At 36.5% G+C, this 22,569-nt stretch overlaps 1 protein-coding gene across 6 annotated transcripts in view; it reads left to right on the top strand.

Moving 5' to 3' along the window:
• Positions 1-22,569, top strand: part of RAPGEF6 (Rap guanine nucleotide exchange factor 6) — a 186,207-nt gene that overhangs the window by 58,907 nt on the left and 104,731 nt on the right. For all 6 annotated transcript variants that reach the window (XM_087816409.1, XM_087816407.1, XM_016197093.2 and 3 more), the window contains one exon: positions 16,120-16,263. In XM_087816409.1, coding sequence (XP_087672535.1) covers positions 16,120-16,263 — 144 coding nt within the window. The remainder of the gene's footprint in view (positions 1-16,119; positions 16,264-22,569) is intronic.

Below are 22,569 nucleotides of genomic sequence, written 5' to 3' on the forward strand. Positions count from 1 at the left end.
TTTTCCTTTTTGCTTATTTGTATTGCCTTTCTCTAACCATGAGAAACTTGTTTTTCATTATCATTGGTATCTTTACTTATGTATAAGGTAGTTTAAGTATTGCTTGCCCAGCCCTGGCCAGTGCATGGCTCAGTGGTTAGAGCGTTGCCCAGTGCACCAGAGGATCTCAGGCTTCATTCTAGGTCAAGGGCACATACCTTGGTTGCAGGTTCGATCCCTGGCCCCGGTTGGGGTGCATGCAGTAACCAATTGATGTCTCTCTCTCACATTAATGTTTCACTCTCTCCCCTCTCACTCCCTTCCGTTCTCTCAATGGAAAAAATATCCTCTGATGAGGATTAAAAAAAAAAAAAGGAATTGCTTACCCATTTAGAAAGCAGTATTAGCTTAAGTATTAACATACACATGTACATGTTTTAAATGTACACTTCGTTGAGATTTTAAAAATACATACCCCTGGAGAAACAATATGGCACCGTAGGTAACAGCTGTACCTGCTGCCTCCCACAACCACATCAAAATTACAACTAAAACGCAGAACCACCATCACTCAGAGCCTCCTGAAATCTCACTGAACAGAAGCCCTACAGCCAGGGAACTGAGGAAGCACCGAGACCAGTAGGAGGGGCAGAGACGCAGGCGGATCAGGGCTGAATCGCAGAGACACCGCCACGGGCTCACACCCGGTGCCTCGGGGTAAACCTAGGAGGGACATCTTGGCAGTGGAGGTTTCCCGGAGGAGTGAGGGTCCCAGCCCCACATCAGGCCCCCAGCCCAGGGCTCCACGGCAGGGAAGAGAAATCCCCACAACTTCGGGCTGTGAAAATCAGCAGGGACTGTGGCTGAGGGTCCCAGAGGGTAAGGGAATCCCAGGCAGCTCCTCTTAAAGGGCCCGCGCGTGGACTCAGACGCGCTCCTTCTGAGCCTCAGTGCCGGGCAGCAGCTGGAAAGGAACATGGGACGTTTGAGGAGGAACTAACTTGCCTGAAGTCGGGGCAAGAGCTGGAGGGGCAGCTTTCTCCCAGGTAGAAGAGCTGGCAGAGGCCATTGCTCCTTTGGCGAGTCCTCTCCGCACAAGCTGGTAGGCAGGCAGCATATTTGAATCGCCAGCACCTGACTCACACCTTTGGCCCTGCCCCGCGATTCCCGGAGGCCCCGCCCCTCCCCACCTGCAAGCTCATCCAAGCCTTTTCCAGTGTCTCTTCTATGCAAGTGGCCTCTCGAGCCTCATGCTTAGGACTTTCCTAAAATCTCTCAAACAAGCAGTAGTGTGCCCCATACAGCCTGATAAGCGGCCCCAGGCCTGGCACTAGTGGCAGCCTGCATCATTTCATAGCTTCTCCTCTCTTGGACAATGCCAAGCCCAGCACAAGTGGCAGCCAACTACGGTTTGCTGTGTAGCTCACGCTAGGTGGTCCTGGACAAGGCACTGGCAGAGGCTGACTCTGCACCTCCTCCTGGGCGGCCCCAGGGACAGTGTACCCAGTGGTCAGACTCAACCACACTGGATTACAACCCTATTATATCCACGAGTGACACACTCAAGGGGTGCACTTGGTGAACACCAAAGCCCCACTGAAGTAAATCCTGCTCCGTAGGGGTGTCTCCAGCACAGCAGCTCTTTGGCTGTAGTTACAGCTGGTCCTCACAGCTGATTGGCCTGGGGGTCAATTCCACCCAGGGACATCAACAGCGACCAAGGCTCAACTGCAACAGGACAGTGCACACAGCCCACATAAAGGAGCACCTAGAAGACCCAGCTCAGGTGACTGGGGAGGCTGAGCCACAGGACCCTACAGGACACCTACTACACAAAGCCACTCTACATATTCCAGGAGACATAGCAGTTCTACCTAATACATAGAAACAAACACCTGGAAGCAGCCAAAATGCGGAGGCAAAGAAACATGTCACAAAGGAAAGAACAGAAGAAATCTCTAGAAGAGGAACTAAATGAAATAGATCCAAGCAAGCTAACAGATACAGAGTTCAGAATTTTGTTTGTAAGAATGTTTAAGCAGACTATTAGGGAAATAACTGAGAAAATCGATAGCATAATAAAGTACCAATTTGAAATGAAGGCTACACGAACTGAAATGAAGAATAATTTACAGGGAATCAAAAGTAGAGTAGAGGGTGCTGGGAATCAAATCAGCAATTTGGAACATGAGGAAACAAAAAACACCCAACCAGAAGAGCAAAAAGAAAAAAGAATCCAGAAATATGAAGATAGTATAAGGAGCCTCTGGGACAACTTCAAGAGACCCAACATTTGTATTATTGGGGTGCCAGAAGGGAAGAAAGAGATCAAGAAATTGAAACCTATTTGAAAAATTAATTACAGAAAACTTCCCCTACCTGGGGAAAGAAATAGACCTACAACTCCAGGAAGCACAGAGGGTCCCAAAGAAGAGGAAGCCAAAGAGACCCACAGCAAGACATCATAATTAAAATGCCAAAGGTTAAAGACAAAGAGAGAATCTTAAAAGCAGCAAGAGACAAGCAGTTAGTTACCTACAAGGGAGCACCCATACGACTGTCAGCTGACTTCTCAACAGAAACCTTGCAGGCCAGAAGGGAGTGGCAAGAAATATTCAAAATGATGAAAAACGTGGAACTACAACCAAGATTGGTCTACCCAGCAAAGCTATCATTTAGACTTGAAGCTCAGATAAAGAGCTTCACTGATAAGAAAAAGCTAAAGGAGTTCATCACCACCAGACCAGCACTACAGGAAAAGTTGCAGGGTCTTCTTAAAGAAGAAGCTAATGAACAAAAGAATCTGATGAACTAAATAGATCCAGAGACATTGACACATGCAACAGATGATCATATTTCAGAGGAAGGAGGGAAGGGGGTGGAGGGTAGAGAGTGGGAAGAGATTAACCAAAGAAGTTATATGCATATATGTATAACCCATGGACACAGTTAATAACGGGGTGAAGGCCTGGGGAGGGGGTGGGAGTGTAGTGGAGGGGGTCAATTGGGGGAGGAAATGGGATACTCTCAACAATAAATATTTTAAAAAACCCTTATAACCTCCCTCCCTATGAAAATACAAAGTATTTCCATCACCCACCCTATAATTCTGTTCCAAGAATCAGAAGGACCAGGCACAACGACAGAGGAGCAAGATTGAAGGGACTTACATTGACCAAGTCTGGGACAATTTGATAATCCAAATTTAAAAATCGTAATTTATTGTACTCCCATGTATAATAAGAGAATTTATAAGTCCTACTGGAAGGGAGGGGAGGGAAGGAAGTGAGGAAGGGGAAGGAAGTTTTTTCTAATATTCCAATGCCAACTAATAAATATGGAAGAAAGATTAAGCTGGAAAATCGTTGGTGAATGCTAAACCTCATAGCTAATGTTTAATTAGAAACAGAACACTTACATAGTCTCAGAGTTATCTTCCCACAGACTATTTACAAAGGGGAAAATTACCAAATTTCTGATGGGGAAACATAAAGAATACCACTGTAACAAAAATCATTCATCAATATGGATACAAACTGATACCATACTACAACTGATAAGATTCAGTGAGAAGGACTAGATACCATCTCTGATATATTCCTGCCAGATGTGCATACTTGAATCTAATTATTAGGAAATATCCGAAAAACCAAATTGAAGACATTCTACAAATCCACTGGTCTATACTCTTAAAATATCCCAATGTGAAGAAACAGGAAGGAACAGTTCCACATTAAAAAAGAAAAAAGAGACATAACTAAATACAATGCTTGATTTTATACTAAATATTAAAGGGAGTGCAGGGCACAGGTGTAAGATTTGTTGGTACAGTTGATCACATTTGAATATGGACTGAAGATTATTAGGTGATATTTCCTGATTTTGGTAACTGTATTGTGGCTTTGTAAGACAAAGTCTTTGTTCTCAGGAAATATACGTTAGCATGTTTGGGTTCAAGAAGAACTGTCTATTAAATTTATACTCAGATGTTTCAGGGAAAAAAATATGAATGTATATACATAAAATTTTTAAAACCAAAAAATTATATCAAGTATATATATATATACTTGTGTATATGTTTATGGTTGGTAGTTTTCAAATTCTGAAACCACATTTTATTGATAATCGGCATAGTTTAAAATCCTTCATGAGTTATAGGAGAAAATAATCCAAAATAATTTCAAGATTTTATTTGAGATTTCTGAAGGATTTAATTGTTGTTTCATCATATTGATGAATCTTGGTGTGTTTTTTTCCAGTTACTATTATCTTTCGAAATACAAACATGTATTGAACATTTTGAACCAGTACACATCTTTGGAATGTCTGTGTATTTTTTAGATAAAATTACTTAGAACTCATAAAAATGCTTGGTCCAAGTGTCTATATGTTTATAAGTACTTGTTTACTATTTTGATAAGTTCTGTCAAATGATTTATTATGTATATATTTGTACAAATTTGAGTAACTCTGTAGGTAATTGAGAGTACCTATTATGAACACCCTCCTGATTATCTGAAATACTAGTCATCTTAATCTAACACATTATATGGAAACCTTTTAACATGCATGTTCTCATATGCTTAATGGGGGACTTGTTTTTCTTATTACTTACATCTCTTGTCCATTTTTCTACTTGGATTATTTCTTATTTGTTTGTGGGAGCTTTACATTAGTAAGTTAATGAGCCTTTTTATTTATAAGAAGCTGTAAATTTATCATTTGATAACTTTATCTAAAATGAATTTTTGTCATGTATTTATTTATTTTGATCTCCTTTTTTTTTTTACGTTTTGGTTTGGAGTCATGCTTATTAGAAAGACCTTCCCCATCACAATATCATTGATCTTTTAACTGGCATTGCTCTACAGAAGTTTATTAGTTCATTTTTTTTAATTTAACTTTTAAATCTCACTTTTCTGGGGAGCCAGAGACAATGGTAACAACTTAACTACCTGTCTCTCAATATTTCCTTCAAAAACAATGCAGAACTCTACAAGAAAGGTAAAACTAATCTACACACAAACCATGCTCACAGCATAAATTGAAGACAGAGAATGCCCAAACTTGGAAATAATTTGTAAATATAAGAGAAACCACCGGTTCCCAGCATGTGATCTCTCACACTCCCATCTTTGCTCCTAACTCTCAGCAAGGCTTTGTGGTGAGCAAAGGCTGACCAAGCACATCTGCAGAAAACACAGAAGGTGGAAGCTAGCAAATGAATCTCAAGTTGACGTGCATTGCCAGAAAGATTGACTACCTCACTAAGTTTAAAATTAAATGTGTGTGCGCATGTGTGCATGTGTAGGGAAGTTATTTTGAATTATGAGTAACTTGCAGAATTATTCTAAGTGAGTAGACTCAGGCTTAGGACGAGATAAAAAGAAGTTTCCTTTGGCATTGAAGTGCTGAAAAAGAAAAGTACATGGGGAAGTTTTAGGTTCCTACAAAATCAAGGTCTTAACAACCTCTCCCACTAGCAAAACAAAGTGAAAAAAGTATCCCAACATACCTGGACTTCAAAATATTTGACAAAGGAGGGTACCTATTAAACTAGGAATCTTGTAAAAACATCCTAGTACCACAGAAAGGTAAAAAGGGAAGATTAAATCTATATATAGCTGTTACAAAAATGTAGGAGAATGAGATTTATTACATAACTGGGAAATTCCTCCCCATCCCCAGAAAAACAACCACAAAGATGAAAAGTGTGATGACACTCTAGATAGTTACATGTATTCATTTGTGGATATTAAAAAACCGTGTAGAATCAGAAATTTAAAAACCAAGAAAAGAAAATGGAGTAAAAAGAGTATGAACCCAATAAAGAAATGGAATACAAAGAAAAAATTGTCTTGGAAACAAATAAATTAGAAGGTACTGCAGGGAGACTCAAATGAAAATTTAAGGAACATTGAAGAAAGGCAGGAAAAGAACCAAGTGAATAAAAACGATACGAAGAATGAAGTAAAAAATGTCAGATATACTGAATTATACTCTCGAAAGCTGCTGAGAGAGCTCTTAACCATTCTCACCAAAGAAATGAAATGGGTAATTATTGTGATGTGATTGAGGTGTTAGCTAAGGATATGGTGGAAATCACTTTGCACGTATAAATGTATCAAATCACATCATACATCTTAAACTTGCACAGAAATACAACTGTCAGTTATATTACAAAACTGGAGGAAAAACAAGTATTAGAGAAAATAGTGGAAATTCAAACTCTTAGATTTCAAAGATAAAAATCCTCATTGCTTTTAGTGAAAAACATTATATAACTTCCAAAGACAAAGAATTACACTAGTTGAGACATTTTAAGATCCACTGAGGCAACCAAAGCTAGGCAACAGTGGAGCAGCATTTAAAAAACAAACTAAGGAAAGTGTGACCCTAGGATTTTGTATTCAGCCACAGCCTTTCATATATGTAGGTTATGGAGAAACAGCTTTCAGCATATAAGAATTTAGGGACTAATGCACCCATGAGCTATTTTTAAGGAATCTACTAGAGGATGTTTTATCCAACTGAGATGTAAGTGGGAAAACCTCAGCAAAAGAAGTGCTGATGAACATTTAAAATACATAAACCTGCTAAGACTAAAAATAGGATCGGGATGTGAGGGAAAGACTATTGTACATATGTTACGTACTGTGATAAAGTAGAAGTAAGACAACTAAAAAAGAGAGGAAAAGGAGTGATATAGGAAAGAATGCTTATTGATTGTTATATGTGTGTTGCATAAACAATAGGTAAGAGGGTTAAAACACCAGTAAAAGTTGCTAACTTAGATAATATCAGGTGTGGGATTTTGATTTTACTGTATTTACAAGCTGATTATTATTTCATGGATGCTGATACAAGACACTTGGGCCAGAAACAAAAAACTTTATGACTCATGGTATAACAAACAGAATAATGATTAGCATATTTCTCTAGGTTCTCCGTGTTCCCCAAGTCCCATGGAGGCAATGTTAGCTGGCCCAGGTGGATGCCAAACACATAGTAGGTTTGCATTGCAGCTAAGAAGCGCTGAGCTCAGGTAACATACTGGTTTTATAGTAAGCAAGCCTGCTCTTATTCCAGCAAGAAACATTATCTTGTCCTTCAGGGTTGCTTGCTACCACACAACTCTGGGAAATAGCTAAGTGAATGAGCCATTAGGACTTAGTATTTTTGGCAAACACTGTAAAATGTGTAGAAGCACGAGAGGTCCAAGGAAGAGTGTTTTCCCAATATAGTAAAAGGATAATAAGAAAACAAGCAGACAATAACAAGTATTGGCAACGGAATAGAGCAATGACTTTTAACAGGTGTGCCATAAGAATTGTTAAAACATGCAGTACCTGACTTTAGTTGGGGGCACTGACCTCTTTTCCCTTAGATTGTCAAATAAAAAAAATTACAACAGCCAACACAACAATAACCATCTGGTATAAGTTCCTTGTCTTGAACCATAAATATATAGGTCATAATAGAGTTGCATCTTACTGGTCACATTGCATAATAAGGTTGTGTCTGATTGGTTAATTCTTGGTACCAGAAATCCTTATATACAAGTATAGGCACCTGATGTTTTTAAAAAGTCACTTTGGAGCAAAAATGGTAGGTAATCATTATTATTATTATGTAAATCAATAAAATTATACCTGTGGGGGTTTTTTTTGTCTGATTAGCAAAAAGTATAATATATTTTTTGGTGTGCCACAAAATTTTAGTAATTTATGTGTGCCATGATATGAAAAAGGTTGAAAATCACTGGCATAAATTAAAGCCCTCATACATTGCATGTGGCAACTACTTTGGAAAAAAGTTTGATAGTTCCTCAGACAGTAAAAATAGAGTTGTCTTGTGACCCATCAGTTTTACTCGTTAGTATATACCCAAGAGAATTGAAAGCATGTCCATTTAAAATCTTGTTTGCTATTGTTCATAACAGTATTCATTATAGCTAAAAGGTGGAAACAAACCAATGTCCATCAACTTGATAAATGTACTGTATGAACAAAATGTTATATGTTCATATGATGGAAAATTATTTTGCAATAAAAAGTACTGGTATATACTACAACATGGATGACTTTGAAAACATTATGCTAAATAAAAGAAGCCGGACACAAAAAGCCACATATGGGATGACCCCATTTATATAAAATATCCGGAATAGGGAAATCCACAGAGACAAAAAGTAGATGCTAATGGGTATGGAGTTTTTTGTGGGGGATGATGAAAATGTTCTGGAACTAGGTAATGGTACCAGTTGTACAACTTTGTGAATATATTTTAAAAACCACTGAATTGTACGCTTTAAAAGGGTGAATTTTATAGTGTTCAAATTATATCTCGAAAATAAGATTGCAAGCCCTGGCTGGGTAACCAGTTGGTTAGCGCGTCATCCTGATACGCCAAGGTTGTGGGTTTGATCTCTGATCAAGGGCACATACAAACTTCAACCAGTGAATGCATAAGTAAGTGGAACAACAAATGGATATCTCTCTCTCTCCCTTCTTCTCTCCCTCCATCCCCCCCTCTCATCCTCTTTCTCTCTCAAATCAATCAGTGAAAAAAAATTTTTTTAATTGCATGAGAAAAGAAAGAGACAAAGGACATTTGCAAAGGTGGAAGTACAAAAAAATATATAGGTCTTTCTAAGTACTAAAAAGCTTTTTATTTAAAAATACAGAATATACATTTCAAAGAGAAATATAGCTAAATACACATAATTATAAAATGTTAATACAAAATTGCAATAAATATTAGTCATACCAGTAAATGTGAATGGGTTTCATCTACCTATTATAGGGAAAATATTTTATTGTCATTAGAAGTCAAATTTTTTTCAAACATAAAAGAGTTATACAAAATCAAAGATATTAAGTAAAAATTCTAGCCCAAAATTTGAATAGATGTCAGTATAGCGTACGACTTTTTTTTCTTAAAAATATTTTCCAAGTTGCTTCACTTTATGAAAAATATGTCCCTTGGGCTTTTCATTGCAAAAGCTTGGAAGAGGTGCCAACCAAGTACAGTAGTTGTAACTTCCTAGTGGTTAAAGAACCCAGATTATGGTGAGTAAATACCATTCCTCCACTAAACGGATACAGTCCTTTATGAAATAATGGCTTACATCACATGTGGAGTAGGTAATTATTTGGGATTTCTTGTATCAGAAAGGAAAGAAATACCAAAAACTATTAGGATTCTGTCAAAAGTTCATAGTAATTTGAAAGGGATATCTTGAGTATCAAAAAATACTACTAAAAATCTATCAAAAACTTTTTTCTGCATTTGTTACATTGACCTCTGCCCCTTTTCTCCTTTAATCTTTTAATACAATTTTTTTTCTCTTTTTTTTTTTTTCAAATATATTTTTATTGATTTCAGAGAGAGGAAGGGAGAGGCCGAGAGAGAGTTGAAACATCAGTGATGAGAGAGTCATCATTGATCAGCTGCCTCCTGACTGGGGATCAAGTCTGCAAGCCAGACATGTGTCCCAATTGGGAATCCAACCGTGATCTCCTGGATCCCAGGTCGATGCTGAACTGGTGAGCCATGCCCAGCCAGGCTCTTAATATAATTTTCATTAATAGATTTTCTAATGTTAAACTACCCTTGCATTCCCAGAACAAGTTTGACTTGAGCTATTCCCCCCCCCCCCCCCCCCCCCCCCGCAATTCTGGGCGCAATTTGATAGTCCAGTCTAGGATTCTTGCATTCATTATTTCTTATTGAGATGTTAGCCTGTGATTTTAATTTCTACTTCTCTTGTCGTATTTTTGTATCAGGATGCTGTGAGCCTCAATAGTTGGGGACTGTTACCTTTTTTCTGCATTTGGTGTAAGATTGGTTTTGTGATTAATGTTTTGTTTTTTAAGCTGGATTAACTTCCATTTACCTTCATTGTGATTGCTGGCGGGCTGGATTAAGTTTACCACATTATGTGCTTGTTTTTGTTTTATAGTAAGTACCCTTTCCCCTTAGATATGTGTTTGGTCTATTCTTTTAATGCTAATTCTAGATATTTTTATATGTCTACTTAAAAGTAACGAACGTTAATAAGTAGTGAACTTAGTGGTTCACCAAGTGGCTAAGCGGTTGAGCATCATCCTATGATCCAGGAGATTGAGGTTCAATTCCCAGTCAGGGCACATGCCCGGGTTGCGCTCTCAATCCCCAATAGGGGGCGTGCAGGAGGCAGCCAGTCAATGACTCATCATTAATGTTTCTATCTCTCTCTCTCCCTCGCCCTTCCTCTCCCTGAAATCAGTAAAGACAAAAAATAAAAGTAGCAAACTTATAAATGTTTAATGCTGATGACTGTATCCAAATATAGTTGCAGTTGTCCATTATTTTAGTTCTACTTATTGTTTCCATAAATTATACCTTATTGTATTGTTTTATGCAGTCATTATTTGTATAAGATATTTATGCAAATATTTAATGTATTTAGCAGTTTTTTGGTTTTAAATATTTGTTGCATCTGAGACCTTACTTATGTGCACATGTGTTCCATCTGAAGTATCCCCTTTAAACCTCAGCTGGGTGTATTTTTAAATTTAAAAAATTTTTTTTTTGGTCTGAAGATCGCTTTATTTTGCATCTTTCTTGAAACTGGTTTTGCCATGAATGCAATTTTAGGAGGAGAATCTTTTTTCCCCAGCATATTCAATACGTTCTATTTACTGGCATCCATTGTTTTTTGAGGCATGTGATTAATCTAATTGCCTTTCCTTTACAGCTGATCTATATTTTCCCTCTGGCCTCATTAAAAGTCTTTATTGTGGGAATTTATAGTTGTAGTTTCTAATTATCCTGCTTTGGATTTGTTGGGATGCTTTGGGCTTTTTTTTTTTTAATAGAAAAAGTCATTTTTTTATTTGGATATGTCTCATTCCTCTTTCTGTTATCACCTTGAAATTTGTTTAGATACATGTTTAATCTTTTCAGTCCAACCTCTGTATCTCTTACGATTTCTTTCTTTAATCTCTTTCTGACTTCGTGCTACATACTGTGTTTTCTTGTTTCAGACAGGGTATTCTTGTCCCTCTTGTTACTCACTGCTTGCTAGCCTGGCAATGGGGAGGGAGGGCACTTGGAGAAGAATTTTTTTTGTGTGTGTCCTGGTCAATCTTCACCTGCTTGGTTGCTGTTTATAATCTCTGGCTAATTTTCAAGTTTCCTTTCGTTTGAAAATGTTTTTCAAGTTACAGCTTTATGTTTTTGATACTTCCAATATATTGAATTGCTTGCAAGTATGATTCTGCTCTCCTTTTTCTATTACTGCTCATCATGTCTTGTTTGCTCCCGTGATTGGTTTGCTACAGTTAGGATTTGGGGGGGGGGGGGGGTGGTTATGTTTGTACATGAGTTTATATATCTTACACTGTAGGTGTGGGAATTTTTTGAGGTTTGGGTTACAGTTGCAAACCTCTTGCAAAGAGGTTTTAGTTTTGTTGCCAATTGCATATGTATATTGTCAGTCCTGATCTACTTTAAATTTACTTGTGTGCTTAAAGTGGTGTGAATTCAAACAACAGACCTGCATGAGGGATGGCTTATGTTTTGAATTCTTAGAGGAAATGTTTTTTGTTTGGTTCTTTTCCCCCCTCTTCTCTCAGTGCCAAGCAAGTTCTCGTCTTATACCCTGCAGGGTGGGCTTGACACACAAAAAAAGTGCTCAGCCTTTATAATAAGGGTGTTGCTATTTGGGATATGTTTTTTGAATAAATCTCCTATTGGATTCCCATCTTTGGTGGATTTTCTATTTTATTTCCTTTCTCTTTTGCTCCCTACAACTCTCAAAGTGGAGGTCTAGTCTCTAGAGTTGAGAAATCATCTGGTAGATTAGAGGCTTTGTTGGTAGCCTACCTCCTGATATTCTTGGTTTCACTACATTCTTGGTCTTTGGGTTTTTTACTTTGTGCCAATTCAGTATACATTTGCAAAGTTTTATTTTTTAAAAGTCTTACATTTTGATTGTTTTAGAGTAGAAGGAAGGGAAGGGAGTGTGAGGGAGAAGGAGGGAGAGAAGGGAGCATGGACGTGAGACACATCAGTTGGTTACCTCCTGCATGCTCCCCAATCAGGGCGGGGATCAAACCTGCAACCCAGGCACATGCCCTTGACCGGGTTTTGAATCGTGGACCCTTCCGTGCTCGAGCTGACACACTAACTATTGAGCCACACCAGCCAGGACACATTTTACTCGGATCCAGAGAGAGCTTTGTTAAGGGCAGTTAAACCTTTTACGTTATTCAACTTTTCATTTGATACCTCTCCCAAAATTGAGGCTTGGAAACTCCTTTCCTAAATTTAGTTTACTATATTTATTTTTAAAAGCCTTTATTCTGTTGTTGTTGTTTTTTTAAATATATCTTTATTGATTTCAGAGAGAGGAAGGGAGAGAGAGAAACATCAACGATCATTGATCTGCTGCCTCCTGCACGCCCTTGACTGGGGATCAAGCCTGCAACCCAGACATGTGCCCTGACCGGGAATCAAACTGCAGTCTCCTGGATCCTAGGTCGATGCTCAACTGCTGAGCCATGCCCAGCCAGGCAAAAAGCCTTTATTCTTTAAATATCTGCATTTACTCAGTAAATGTTAGATATTAAAGATTTTAGAATCATACGATATTAGACTATCACCTAAGATAGATAACCTAGTTCATCCTTTGGGATAGGGCAATATGAAGGAGGTGAACTTTTTGTCATACTTTGATTTTGAGACCTTACCTACTTGTGTGAATTAAGTTTTGTGAGACTTTGTAACATCTTTTAAAACTAGCTTGTACTAGGGTCATTGTGAGGCTTAAATGATACAACTTACAGTTTCTGGTACATGGCCTACTGTAGTGGTTCAGGAAATACTGTTGCCCCATCAATTTTTAGAGAAGGAAATTGAATTAGAAGGAGGAATAATGTATTTGCTAACTACACAAAACTTTGTAGTAGTTGAGCTGGAAGCCAAGTCCCTTTCTCTTTTGGATTTTTACCTTTCAGAAGAGTAATGTTTGGTAACTTATTCTGCCTGTCTGTATTATTTCTTGAATACCTTAACATATTTCTAAGTACCTGACGTATTTGGGGAGAGATGATTTAATAGAATTTAATATAATACCTATTATGGCACACCTTTTGAATGTTAAGTGAACAAACATATGTACAATAGTGCAGTTCTGTCTTAGGGAACTTGTTAGCTTGTGAGGTAGGCTTATCTAATAATTATGGTCATTAGGCTTAGTGCTGTAGAAGTAGTACCTTCCTGGGACAGAGGAAGGTTTGTTTGAACTGGGTCATGAAGTATGTGTAGGATGCCAAGATTTTGGCCGAGGAGGAATAGGCTTTTAAATAGAAGTAACAGCAATATGTGCAAAGGTCTGAAGGCTATAGGGAGCATGTTTTGTTTATGAGTGTCTAAGTTTTGTGCACACAAGAAACCAGTCACAGTCGGAAGAGAAGAATATCTGGTGGTTATGGATGAGGTGTCTTAACCCTTTGTGGTCGTTTGTCTACTCTCAGCCACCAAAGCTTTTTTACAGTTCCGGTCATATGTCTGCTCTCAGCCACCATAGCAAGGAACTGTACGAATCTTAACTCTGTTCATTCATGTATCAGTTCATAATTTCTCTGGTTTATCCTTCATAATCTTGCATGTTATGTATCACTGCTCTTTCAATGGAAATTAATTCCGACCAGTACGACACCCATGTCCAAATTTAATACAACCGCAAAGGGTTAAATGATTGGTAGTATTTCAGCAGGTGAAGATAGAATGGGTCGAACAATACCAATTGAGGAAGTAAGTTACTTAGCAGAATATAAGTTAAGGACCCATGAATAGTCACATTGACTTGGCTGCTTACTCTTGAACTCTCACACCTAAAACAGAGCAGCTTTGTCACCAATTCTTTCTGAGAAATTATCAGGAAATTTTGCACATAACAATAGAGCTTTGATGTGAGGGGGTTTTTGTTGTTTTTGGTGGGGAGGAGCAAAGAGAGGGGTTTTTCCAGGTTTACATATATAAAATAAAGTGGTAAAAAGATTTTGGGGGTAGAGTATATGTGACTTTGACTATCTAGTGTTATCTTTAAATTTTATTTGGTGACCATTAGAGATCCATTTTAATGTTTTGAATAGGAGATGTGATGTAATAATGATTTATCTAGGTGATTTATATGACTATGCCAGACGGAATTAGAGAGGAACAAGTCTGAAGCAGCAGGATCATCTATTAATGTATTTCAAGACTAAAGTGATTAAGACTTGAATAAGTAATAGTAGTAATGTTGGCGGTAAGAAAAGCACCAGGTGTTAGACGGGTGGAGTCAGACCAGACCTGGGTTCAGCAACCTCAGCACTTGAGTTCTGGCTAAGAAAGAATTCAGAGTCAGGACTCAAACTATGGGAAAACATTTATTTAGAAAGTCACAGAGATAGAATTAGTGAACTGCAGAAGAAATGGGCCAGGAAACAAGTTACAGAGACAAAAGAAAGGCCCTTGGAGCTTAGGAGACCTTGCCCGGGGGGAGGGGGGGAAGAGGAGGAGATTAGAAAGGCACACCCTGATCCTGAAAGGGAAAGCATGCTGGTTCCTCCATCCTAGAGAGGTCCCAGGGGAAGATCTTAATAAAATAGTCATAAGTTTTCCAGGTATGTCCTTTCAGGGTCGTGGTCTCTACTGATTGGTGAGTGCCAGGGCAGGGGTCATTAGTCAGTGCAATTGGTCCTCACGTCAGCCGTGGCATGGCTTGTCTGGTTTTGCTGCTTCTCTGAGCCTGGAGCTGAAACACAACTGAGGCCTAGATGTTATCCCTAGAGATCAATGTTTCAGGAAGTGGTCGTGCAAGGGCCTACATGGGAGTCACATGAGACCACTCCTCAGCCCCTTGTTCCTCCTCTAAGAGTGTCTTCCACATGACTGGCGACATCCCTGGGGATGAAAGGTCAGGGGGTCTAAACTGCCTGACCAGCAATATGCTAGGAGAGGAAAGGTTACCCTGGGGGCAAAGTCCTTGTTTTCGGAATTTTGCCGGTTGCTAAGCACCTGGGATTTTCCATCCTGGTGACCTTCTGTACCTGGCCCATCATCCTTACTGTGCTCATGGCTGTCTAACTGCCTACCAAAGTAGTAGGAATAAAAGAAAGGACATTGTGAGAGTGATTTATAAAAAGACTTGACAAGTTCTAAGAAATGATTGAAGATAAGATTTGGAAGACAGGCAGGAGTTAGAAATGTTGATGAAATTTCATACTTGGGTGACTGGGACATTTTTTATATTACCAAAAGATACGACATTAGTGGGAAAAGTAATTGTGGGGGAAAACTGAAATAATTATCAGATGTGAAGGTAATTAATTATAAGGTATATTTTAGGACATATACTTTGTAAAAGTAAGTTTTTAAAATGATGGCTTAGTCTGTGATTAGACAGGCAATGTGGTCTTATGTCAGTAGCGTAAGTTTTAGAGACAGGCCTGTATTCCAACTCACCTTTAATAAGAATCATTGTTCTGAAACTGGAAAGTCACTAATCTCTTTGGATTTTACTTTGTTCATGTATAAACTAGAGCAGTACCTGCTTACAGAGCTGTTAGGTGAACTAAATAGTATAATGTATGTTCACACTGGCCCATTTTAAGCCTTCAATAAATAATAGTTTTTCCTTCTTCCTTAGATGATAGCCTCACTCTTGGCTATTGTCATACATTAAGGTGGACACTAAAGACTAAGGGAGCGATGTTTATAAAGTCACTGAAATCAAATCCTTCGTTTGCTGAATAAAATATGTATATAATCAGGCAGCTTGTAATTAGACTAGCAAAGAAGTTATAATTATTGAATGTGTAGGTGTAGGTAACAGCCTTCGTTTCTGGTAAGTGACTTTACTTAGAGGATATATGTTTATGTGAGCAAGAGAGACTATTTCCTGGAAGGAAACTGTGGTCTCCAGATCTTTACAGTGATGTCACCTTTAATCTTTTTGAACTCGTGATCAGTATAAAGACTGTTTTCTTGAGGCAGTTTCTTGCAAGAAGTCAATGAAGCCTCCTAATGAGCTTGTTAAGACTCCATAGACTGTCAGTGATATGGAAAAATTGGATATTTAATCAGGAATATGAACATGTGTTTCAGGTAGAGAATTCCAAAGATAATGAAGATAATATTCTCCAAAGAGAAATTCCTGCTAGACAGTCTCGACGAAGGTTTCGGAAAATTAACTATAAAGGAGAGCGCCAAACTATTACTGAGGATGTGGACATTAACAGCTATCTTTCTGTGAGTATATTTAGGAACATTTTGTGGGTCTTCCTTATTTTCATATACAGTATCTTTAATTTACATATATTTTGATAATATCAACACTTTGGGCTCTACATTTAAAAGTTTGGGGCCGGTAAAAATAACGTAATTTTAAAAAAGACTTCTGCTCGGTTGAGTTGGGTAGAAATACTCTCACCAGTGAGAGTTTTGTTTTTGCTTTAGTTTTTATTTTCCATTTAAGTAATGTAAAAGAAAAAAACTTACCATATATTTTTAGACATATCTGTGGATTTTCTTGTCTTTTTATTGCCTGAATGGAATATAGATTAGAGTCCTGAAAACTCAGGTAATAGCCTCATTGGGAGTTTTTTTTCCTGATAATGCTGTAAGGGATACAAAAGAAATAAAAATATGTCAGTTCTGCCCTTGAGGTGTGGGACAGATATGCATAATGTGTGTTATTACAGAAACACATGCAGTGTTAAAGGTATATTTCACATGTAAATATTGAAAAAGTAGATGAAATAATTAACTTGTATAACACCAGAAGGAACATAAACTGTTTCTTCAGGAGTCTTCAGTTTTGTAACTGTAGATAACTTCAGTTTAGATGGAAAAGTAGTTGAATCAAGAAGGATAATCTAACAAAGAATAAATCCAGGTGTATTTTATCAGTTTTCAAAGGAGTCAAGATCCCCCAAAATATAAAGGCAGTCTAGAGATTGATCACAGCAAAATTCCTGAGCGTATGTTTAGTTTTTGTGGTTGTCAGAAACAGAAATTTACTTATTTAATGTTAGGAACAAGGAGGATTATTTATAGAGGGAGTTATTTGTACTGGAATAAGTGTTAATTTAAGGTAGCTCTAAGGATTTAGTCACATTTGCCTAATTTCACTGATTCAGTACATTCTGTTTTTGACAATAAACAGTAAAATTTTTTACTGCATCCATACCATACCAGGTTCATTTCCTGTTCTTATTTAATAATTTATTTTTTATAATAAGTTTCTGCATCACTAATTAATTTAAGCTAACATATTTTGCCTTACTACAAAAGTAATGTGGGTCTATTTTAAATGTGTTTAAATTAAAACTTGATTAGTCTCACAACCCATTTATGTAACCATTGTCTTAATAATGGCATGGTACTCCATTATAATAATTGCCATAATTTATGTATTCAGTTTTCAATATTAGGTTATTAAATTTCTCTAGTTTTTCTTTATTTTTTAAAAAATAAGGTGTTAATCTTTGTGGTTATATATTCTTTAGAAAAAATTTTAAGGACTAGAATTACTAAATTAAAGTAATTGCTAATTAGTAGTGGGGGGTTTTTAAATTGAATTTATTGTGGTGACATTTGTTAATAAAATTATACAGGTTTCAGGTGTACAGTTCTACAGTACATCATCTGTATATTTATCACCCAAGTCAAGTCTCCTTCCATCACCATTTATTCCCCCTTTACTTTCTTTTACCTTACCTGGCCCCCTTCCCTCTGGCAGTCATCATTCTGTTGTCTATGTCCATTAGTCTTTCTTTTTTTTCTTTATTTAATCCCTTCACCCTTCTCACCCAACCCCCTCCCCTCTGACAGATGTCAGTTTGTTCTTTTTATCCATGAGTCTTTCTTTACTTTGTTAGTTTTTTTTTTTTATACGAGTTAGAGTGTATAGTTTTTGTGTGTTCTGATTACTTGCTTATTCTAGTCTCAACTTTAGTGTGTTTTCTTCCCAAGTATTTTGTTACCTGTAAGTTGTCCTCTTGGGGATATGCTGGTAGGAATTTGGCAGATCATGGGAATTGGAGAACTAAGTTAATTCAAATTTAGATAAAAACTGATTTATTAACCAGGAAACTGAGTTAGAGAAGTATTTTGGTCATGTTACTTATGTGGTATTTCTTGAAGTAATAGTTTTTTTATTTTTTTCTAAACAATATATTTCAGGCAACTTAGAAAATGCAGTATTAAGGGGTTTTCATTTACTTATAATTCATTTCACCAGTTATGTAAAATCTATGCATCTGGCCAATTCCTATATACTGGTAGTTGGTCTGAATAAAGATGCTGTGTAGCAAAAAATCTTAATTAGTATTAAACATTTGATAATTAAGTATCCAGTAGAAAATTGATTTTATGGCTAGTTATGGACCTTTTTATTTCTTTTGTCCTGTGAGCGACTCAGAGAGAAAGATCAGGAGTCATTATTCTTTCAGACAACAGTGGAAATTTGACAGTTTCTTTTATTTGCAAACCATCAACTTTTTATTAGAGTATTAAAGGTCAAAATTCTTAAAGATGTACAGAAGCTTTTGTTACTGCTGTTTTCTTTATCATAATTATTAGTACGTAACCTGTACATCAAAGGTTTTGTAAATATTAAGAATTTTTCATGTATTTTCTAACTGAATTCTTAGAACAACTGAAAAAGGTGGTTTATTCTTATAAAATATTTTCATAGTTTTGTCATACATTGCTTTGCATAAAGATGAACACTAATTTTAATGAGAAAGGTTTTTTTAATGTTAAAAGGCACACTTCTATTGCAGTAATAACATTTTTGAAACTTCTTTGGGTATTGCTATCAGAGCTTGCAATAAATTTAAATGTCTCCAAATTTCTCAGTGATTTCAGAGCTTTGATCTTTGAGAAGTGTGTATTTAATATTTAGAAATAGCAAAAAAGGTTATTGGAAACAATACTCAGTGACTAGGATGGGTAATTAAGCCAGGTGGAAATAGTGTAGTACAATGATTTTCAACCTTTTTCATCTCATGGCACACATAAACTAATTATTAAAATTCTGCAGCACACCAAAGATATATTTTTAGTCCCTCTGACAAAAAAAGGTACAATTTTGATTGATTTACAAAAATAATAATAATAGTAACTACCTACCCTTTTTGCTCCAAAGTGACTTTTTAAAAAAATCAGGTGCCTAAATTTGTATATAAGAGTTTCCGGTACTAAGAATTAACCAATCAGATGCAACCTTATTATGCAGTGTGACCAAGAAAATGAAACTCTGTTATATGACCTATATATTTATGGTTCAAAACAGGGCATTCACACTGGACAGCTATTGTTGTATTGACTGTTGTAATATATTTAACAATCTAAGGGAAAAGAGGTCAGTGTCCCTAACTAAATAGTCAGGTATTGTATGTTTAAAAAATTCTCACAACACACTAGTTCAGAATCGCTGATCTAGTATTCAGATGAGTCATCTTTCTTGAATCCCTTCCTTTGCTAACTGTATGATGGGGGCATTTCATCTAAACCAGGGGTCGGGGACGTATCCATTTGGTCTGGCCCTGCTGAGGCTACCGCAGGCAGAACTCAAAATTCAATAAATCTAGGAGTTTTTTCATAGCTAATTTTTGAGTTGATAATTTTGTACGGCCCTTGAATAATGTTATAAATATCCAAATGGCCCCTGGCAGAAAAGAAGGTTCCCCCACCCTTGATCTAAACCCTTTGTGCTTTGGTTGCCTTACATCTAAAAGTAAAGATGGTAATATCACATCTTCCTCTCTTACTGAGGTACTTGGAACATATGTATACACTCACAGTCTAATCAATCAATAATACTTAGATTCTTCCTCTTAAATGTTTCAATATGTGTGCTCTCCTCACATTTCCCCCATATAATTCATTGCCTTAGTATTCACTGCTATTCTTTCTATAACAATTGTAATAGCAATTTCTTATACTCTCTCAGCCCACTTTCATTATAAAAGCAGTATTTTTTCATTTTAAGAGATTGGAATTTTTTTTAAAAATTGAAAAGTGTTGTATAAACTCTTCATTAAAAGATACCTTCTTAACATTTTGTTTATTTGACTTTAAAATTTGTTTTTTGCTTCTCTCTGGTTTCCCTACTCCTAGCCCTATCCTGTGCACCTTCCCCTTCCCCCTGGCACCATCTAGTCCATTCATTTTACATCTGTCTGTCCTAAATGAAGCTCTCACAATATTGCTTCTTTTTAAACTCTTAAGTCTTTTTATTTCCTTCTTACCATTATCTGTTACAGAAAATGATCTCCTATATAAGGGCCTTCATAGTGTAGACCAGTTCTGTCTAAAAGAACTTTCTGCAATGATGAAAATGTTTTCCAGCTGTGCTTTACCAATTGGTAGTAACTGGCCACACATGCCTATTGAGCACTTAAAATGTTGTTTGTATGACTGAGGATTTTAGTTTAAACTGTAGAATTTTAATTTTAAATAATTTACATGTAAATAACCACATGTGGCTAATAGCTACCATATTGGACAGCACAGGTCTGGACTTGGTCAACCGCTTTAGCTTTAGCTTTTTCTCTTTTTCTACACATTCCTTACCTTTCAGCCATGCTGAACAAATATGCAGACTTTAAACAATTCGTGTTTTTGTTTGTTTCAGCTTTATTGAAATATAAGTGATATATAATAGTGTAAGTTTAAAGAGTGCAAAATGATTTGATATACATATATATTACAAAATGATTATCACAATGAAGTTAGTTAATACATCTGTCTCCACATAGTTAACGTGTGTGTGTGGTGTAAAAACATGTTTTATATACATTTTTTAAATATTTACTGTTTCTTTTACTTAGAATGCCCTTTTCTTTTTGGTCTTCTTGGCAAAATCTTAAGCATCCTCAAGACTCATCTTATGGGAGGACTCCATGACTTTCCCTTGGGAAAGGCTATGTGAACATCTCTGCATTCCCATAATATCCCATGTATTACCATTGATTCATTGCTGTGCCCCTGAATCAATATATTCATTGCACTACAATGTAATTATTTATTCAGATGTCTTTTAGAATGTCATGCCTTGAAAATGTGAAGTGTCATCATTGTATCCTCAGAGAATATTGCCTGTCAGCTTGTTTAGGTTCCTATATAACTTTGGGCAAGTTGTGTAACCTTTCTATGTCTGTTTTGATATAGTATAACCTATAGATTTGTGAAAGGAGTGAATGAGAGAATACACATAATGTAATACACATACAATCTACCTAGTATTTGATGCCCTGAAAAACATTCAAGAATGTCAGCAGCTTTTATTCCTGTTATAGCTATTGTAAATACTCAAAAAAAAATCTTTGTTCCTATTGCTTACAAAGTAACTTTATTATTTATCTACTGTTCTATATCTGGATATAAAATGTGTTTACCAAAATATGTAAATATATTAAGATAACTGAAAACAAAAAAGTAAGCTAAGGAATCAGAACAAAGGGAGAATAAAGGTAGGAAAAATAAAATCAAGCTGACTTAAAGTTAGAACAGCCAACTACCCCCACCCCCACCCATCCATATTTTTGTAGCATACAATCACAATAGCTCACTTTGAAGAAGATAATTTCTTTGCCCTACCTTGCAAGATAAAGTGGTTATAAAATGTGTATGAAAGTTACTGAGTGAATTGCTTTATTATATACAGTGAGTGACTAGAAGCCATTTAAATGACAGGGGATGTCTGACAAAAACTAGTGACTGGTTTTGGAATTATTGATTTGAAGGCCTTCTTTCTGATAGTAGTTAGCAAGGCCAATAGTTTAGCCCAAGTGTCTTAAATTGTAGATGGCAAAACAGTCTCTAGGACATGGGAAGAAAATAGTAGAGTTTATATGTACTGTTATCATTTTAAGTTTGAGGATTTTTTTTAATAGTATTTCATAATGAACACAAAATATTTTCCTGGTAATACATGTATTAATTTCTAAATAAATTATATATGTTAGAAATGTAGAATTTTCTATTTTAAAAAGTTTTCAGATTATATGGTACATAAATTTCTTTCTCATTTGACCCCAGTCTATCTTTTCAGCCTTATGGCCCCATTATTTTGTTGGAGGTCCCTTCCTTTGGTCCTGTTCACTTTTCCTGGAAGGTTCTTACATACTGTGATTCTGTTCTTTGATGAATCAGTTTAAATCTTAACTTGACATTTATTCCTTTTATCCATAATGGCCTTCTGCCATGTCCTCCTGCCAAAGTCCTGCTCAGCTCCCAAGACTCCATTTATCCATGACCTCTCTGAAGAAGACTTCCCTGATATTTTTTATTCATAGAACACACTTCTCATTGGGCCCAAAGGGTGTTATACATACTTACTGAAGTATGCTTATATAATTCTGCTCTATTCTAAGGATAACAGAAAACAAAATTAACTTAAGAATTCTTAAATGTCTATTTTTATATAAAGTTGATTATGCTTTGAGTATCCTGTATCCTACAATGGTGAACATTTTTCAAATGTAATGAGTTGAATTTTTAATATTGGTATATATGTAAAGTTCAATGGTAAAATTAAGCCAGGAC

The sequence above is a fragment of the Miniopterus natalensis genome, chromosome 4, assembly GCF_054644295.1.
Source record: "Miniopterus natalensis isolate mMinNat1 chromosome 4, mMinNat1.hap1, whole genome shotgun sequence".
Classification (NCBI taxonomy): Eukaryota; Metazoa; Chordata; class Mammalia; order Chiroptera; family Miniopteridae; genus Miniopterus; species Miniopterus natalensis.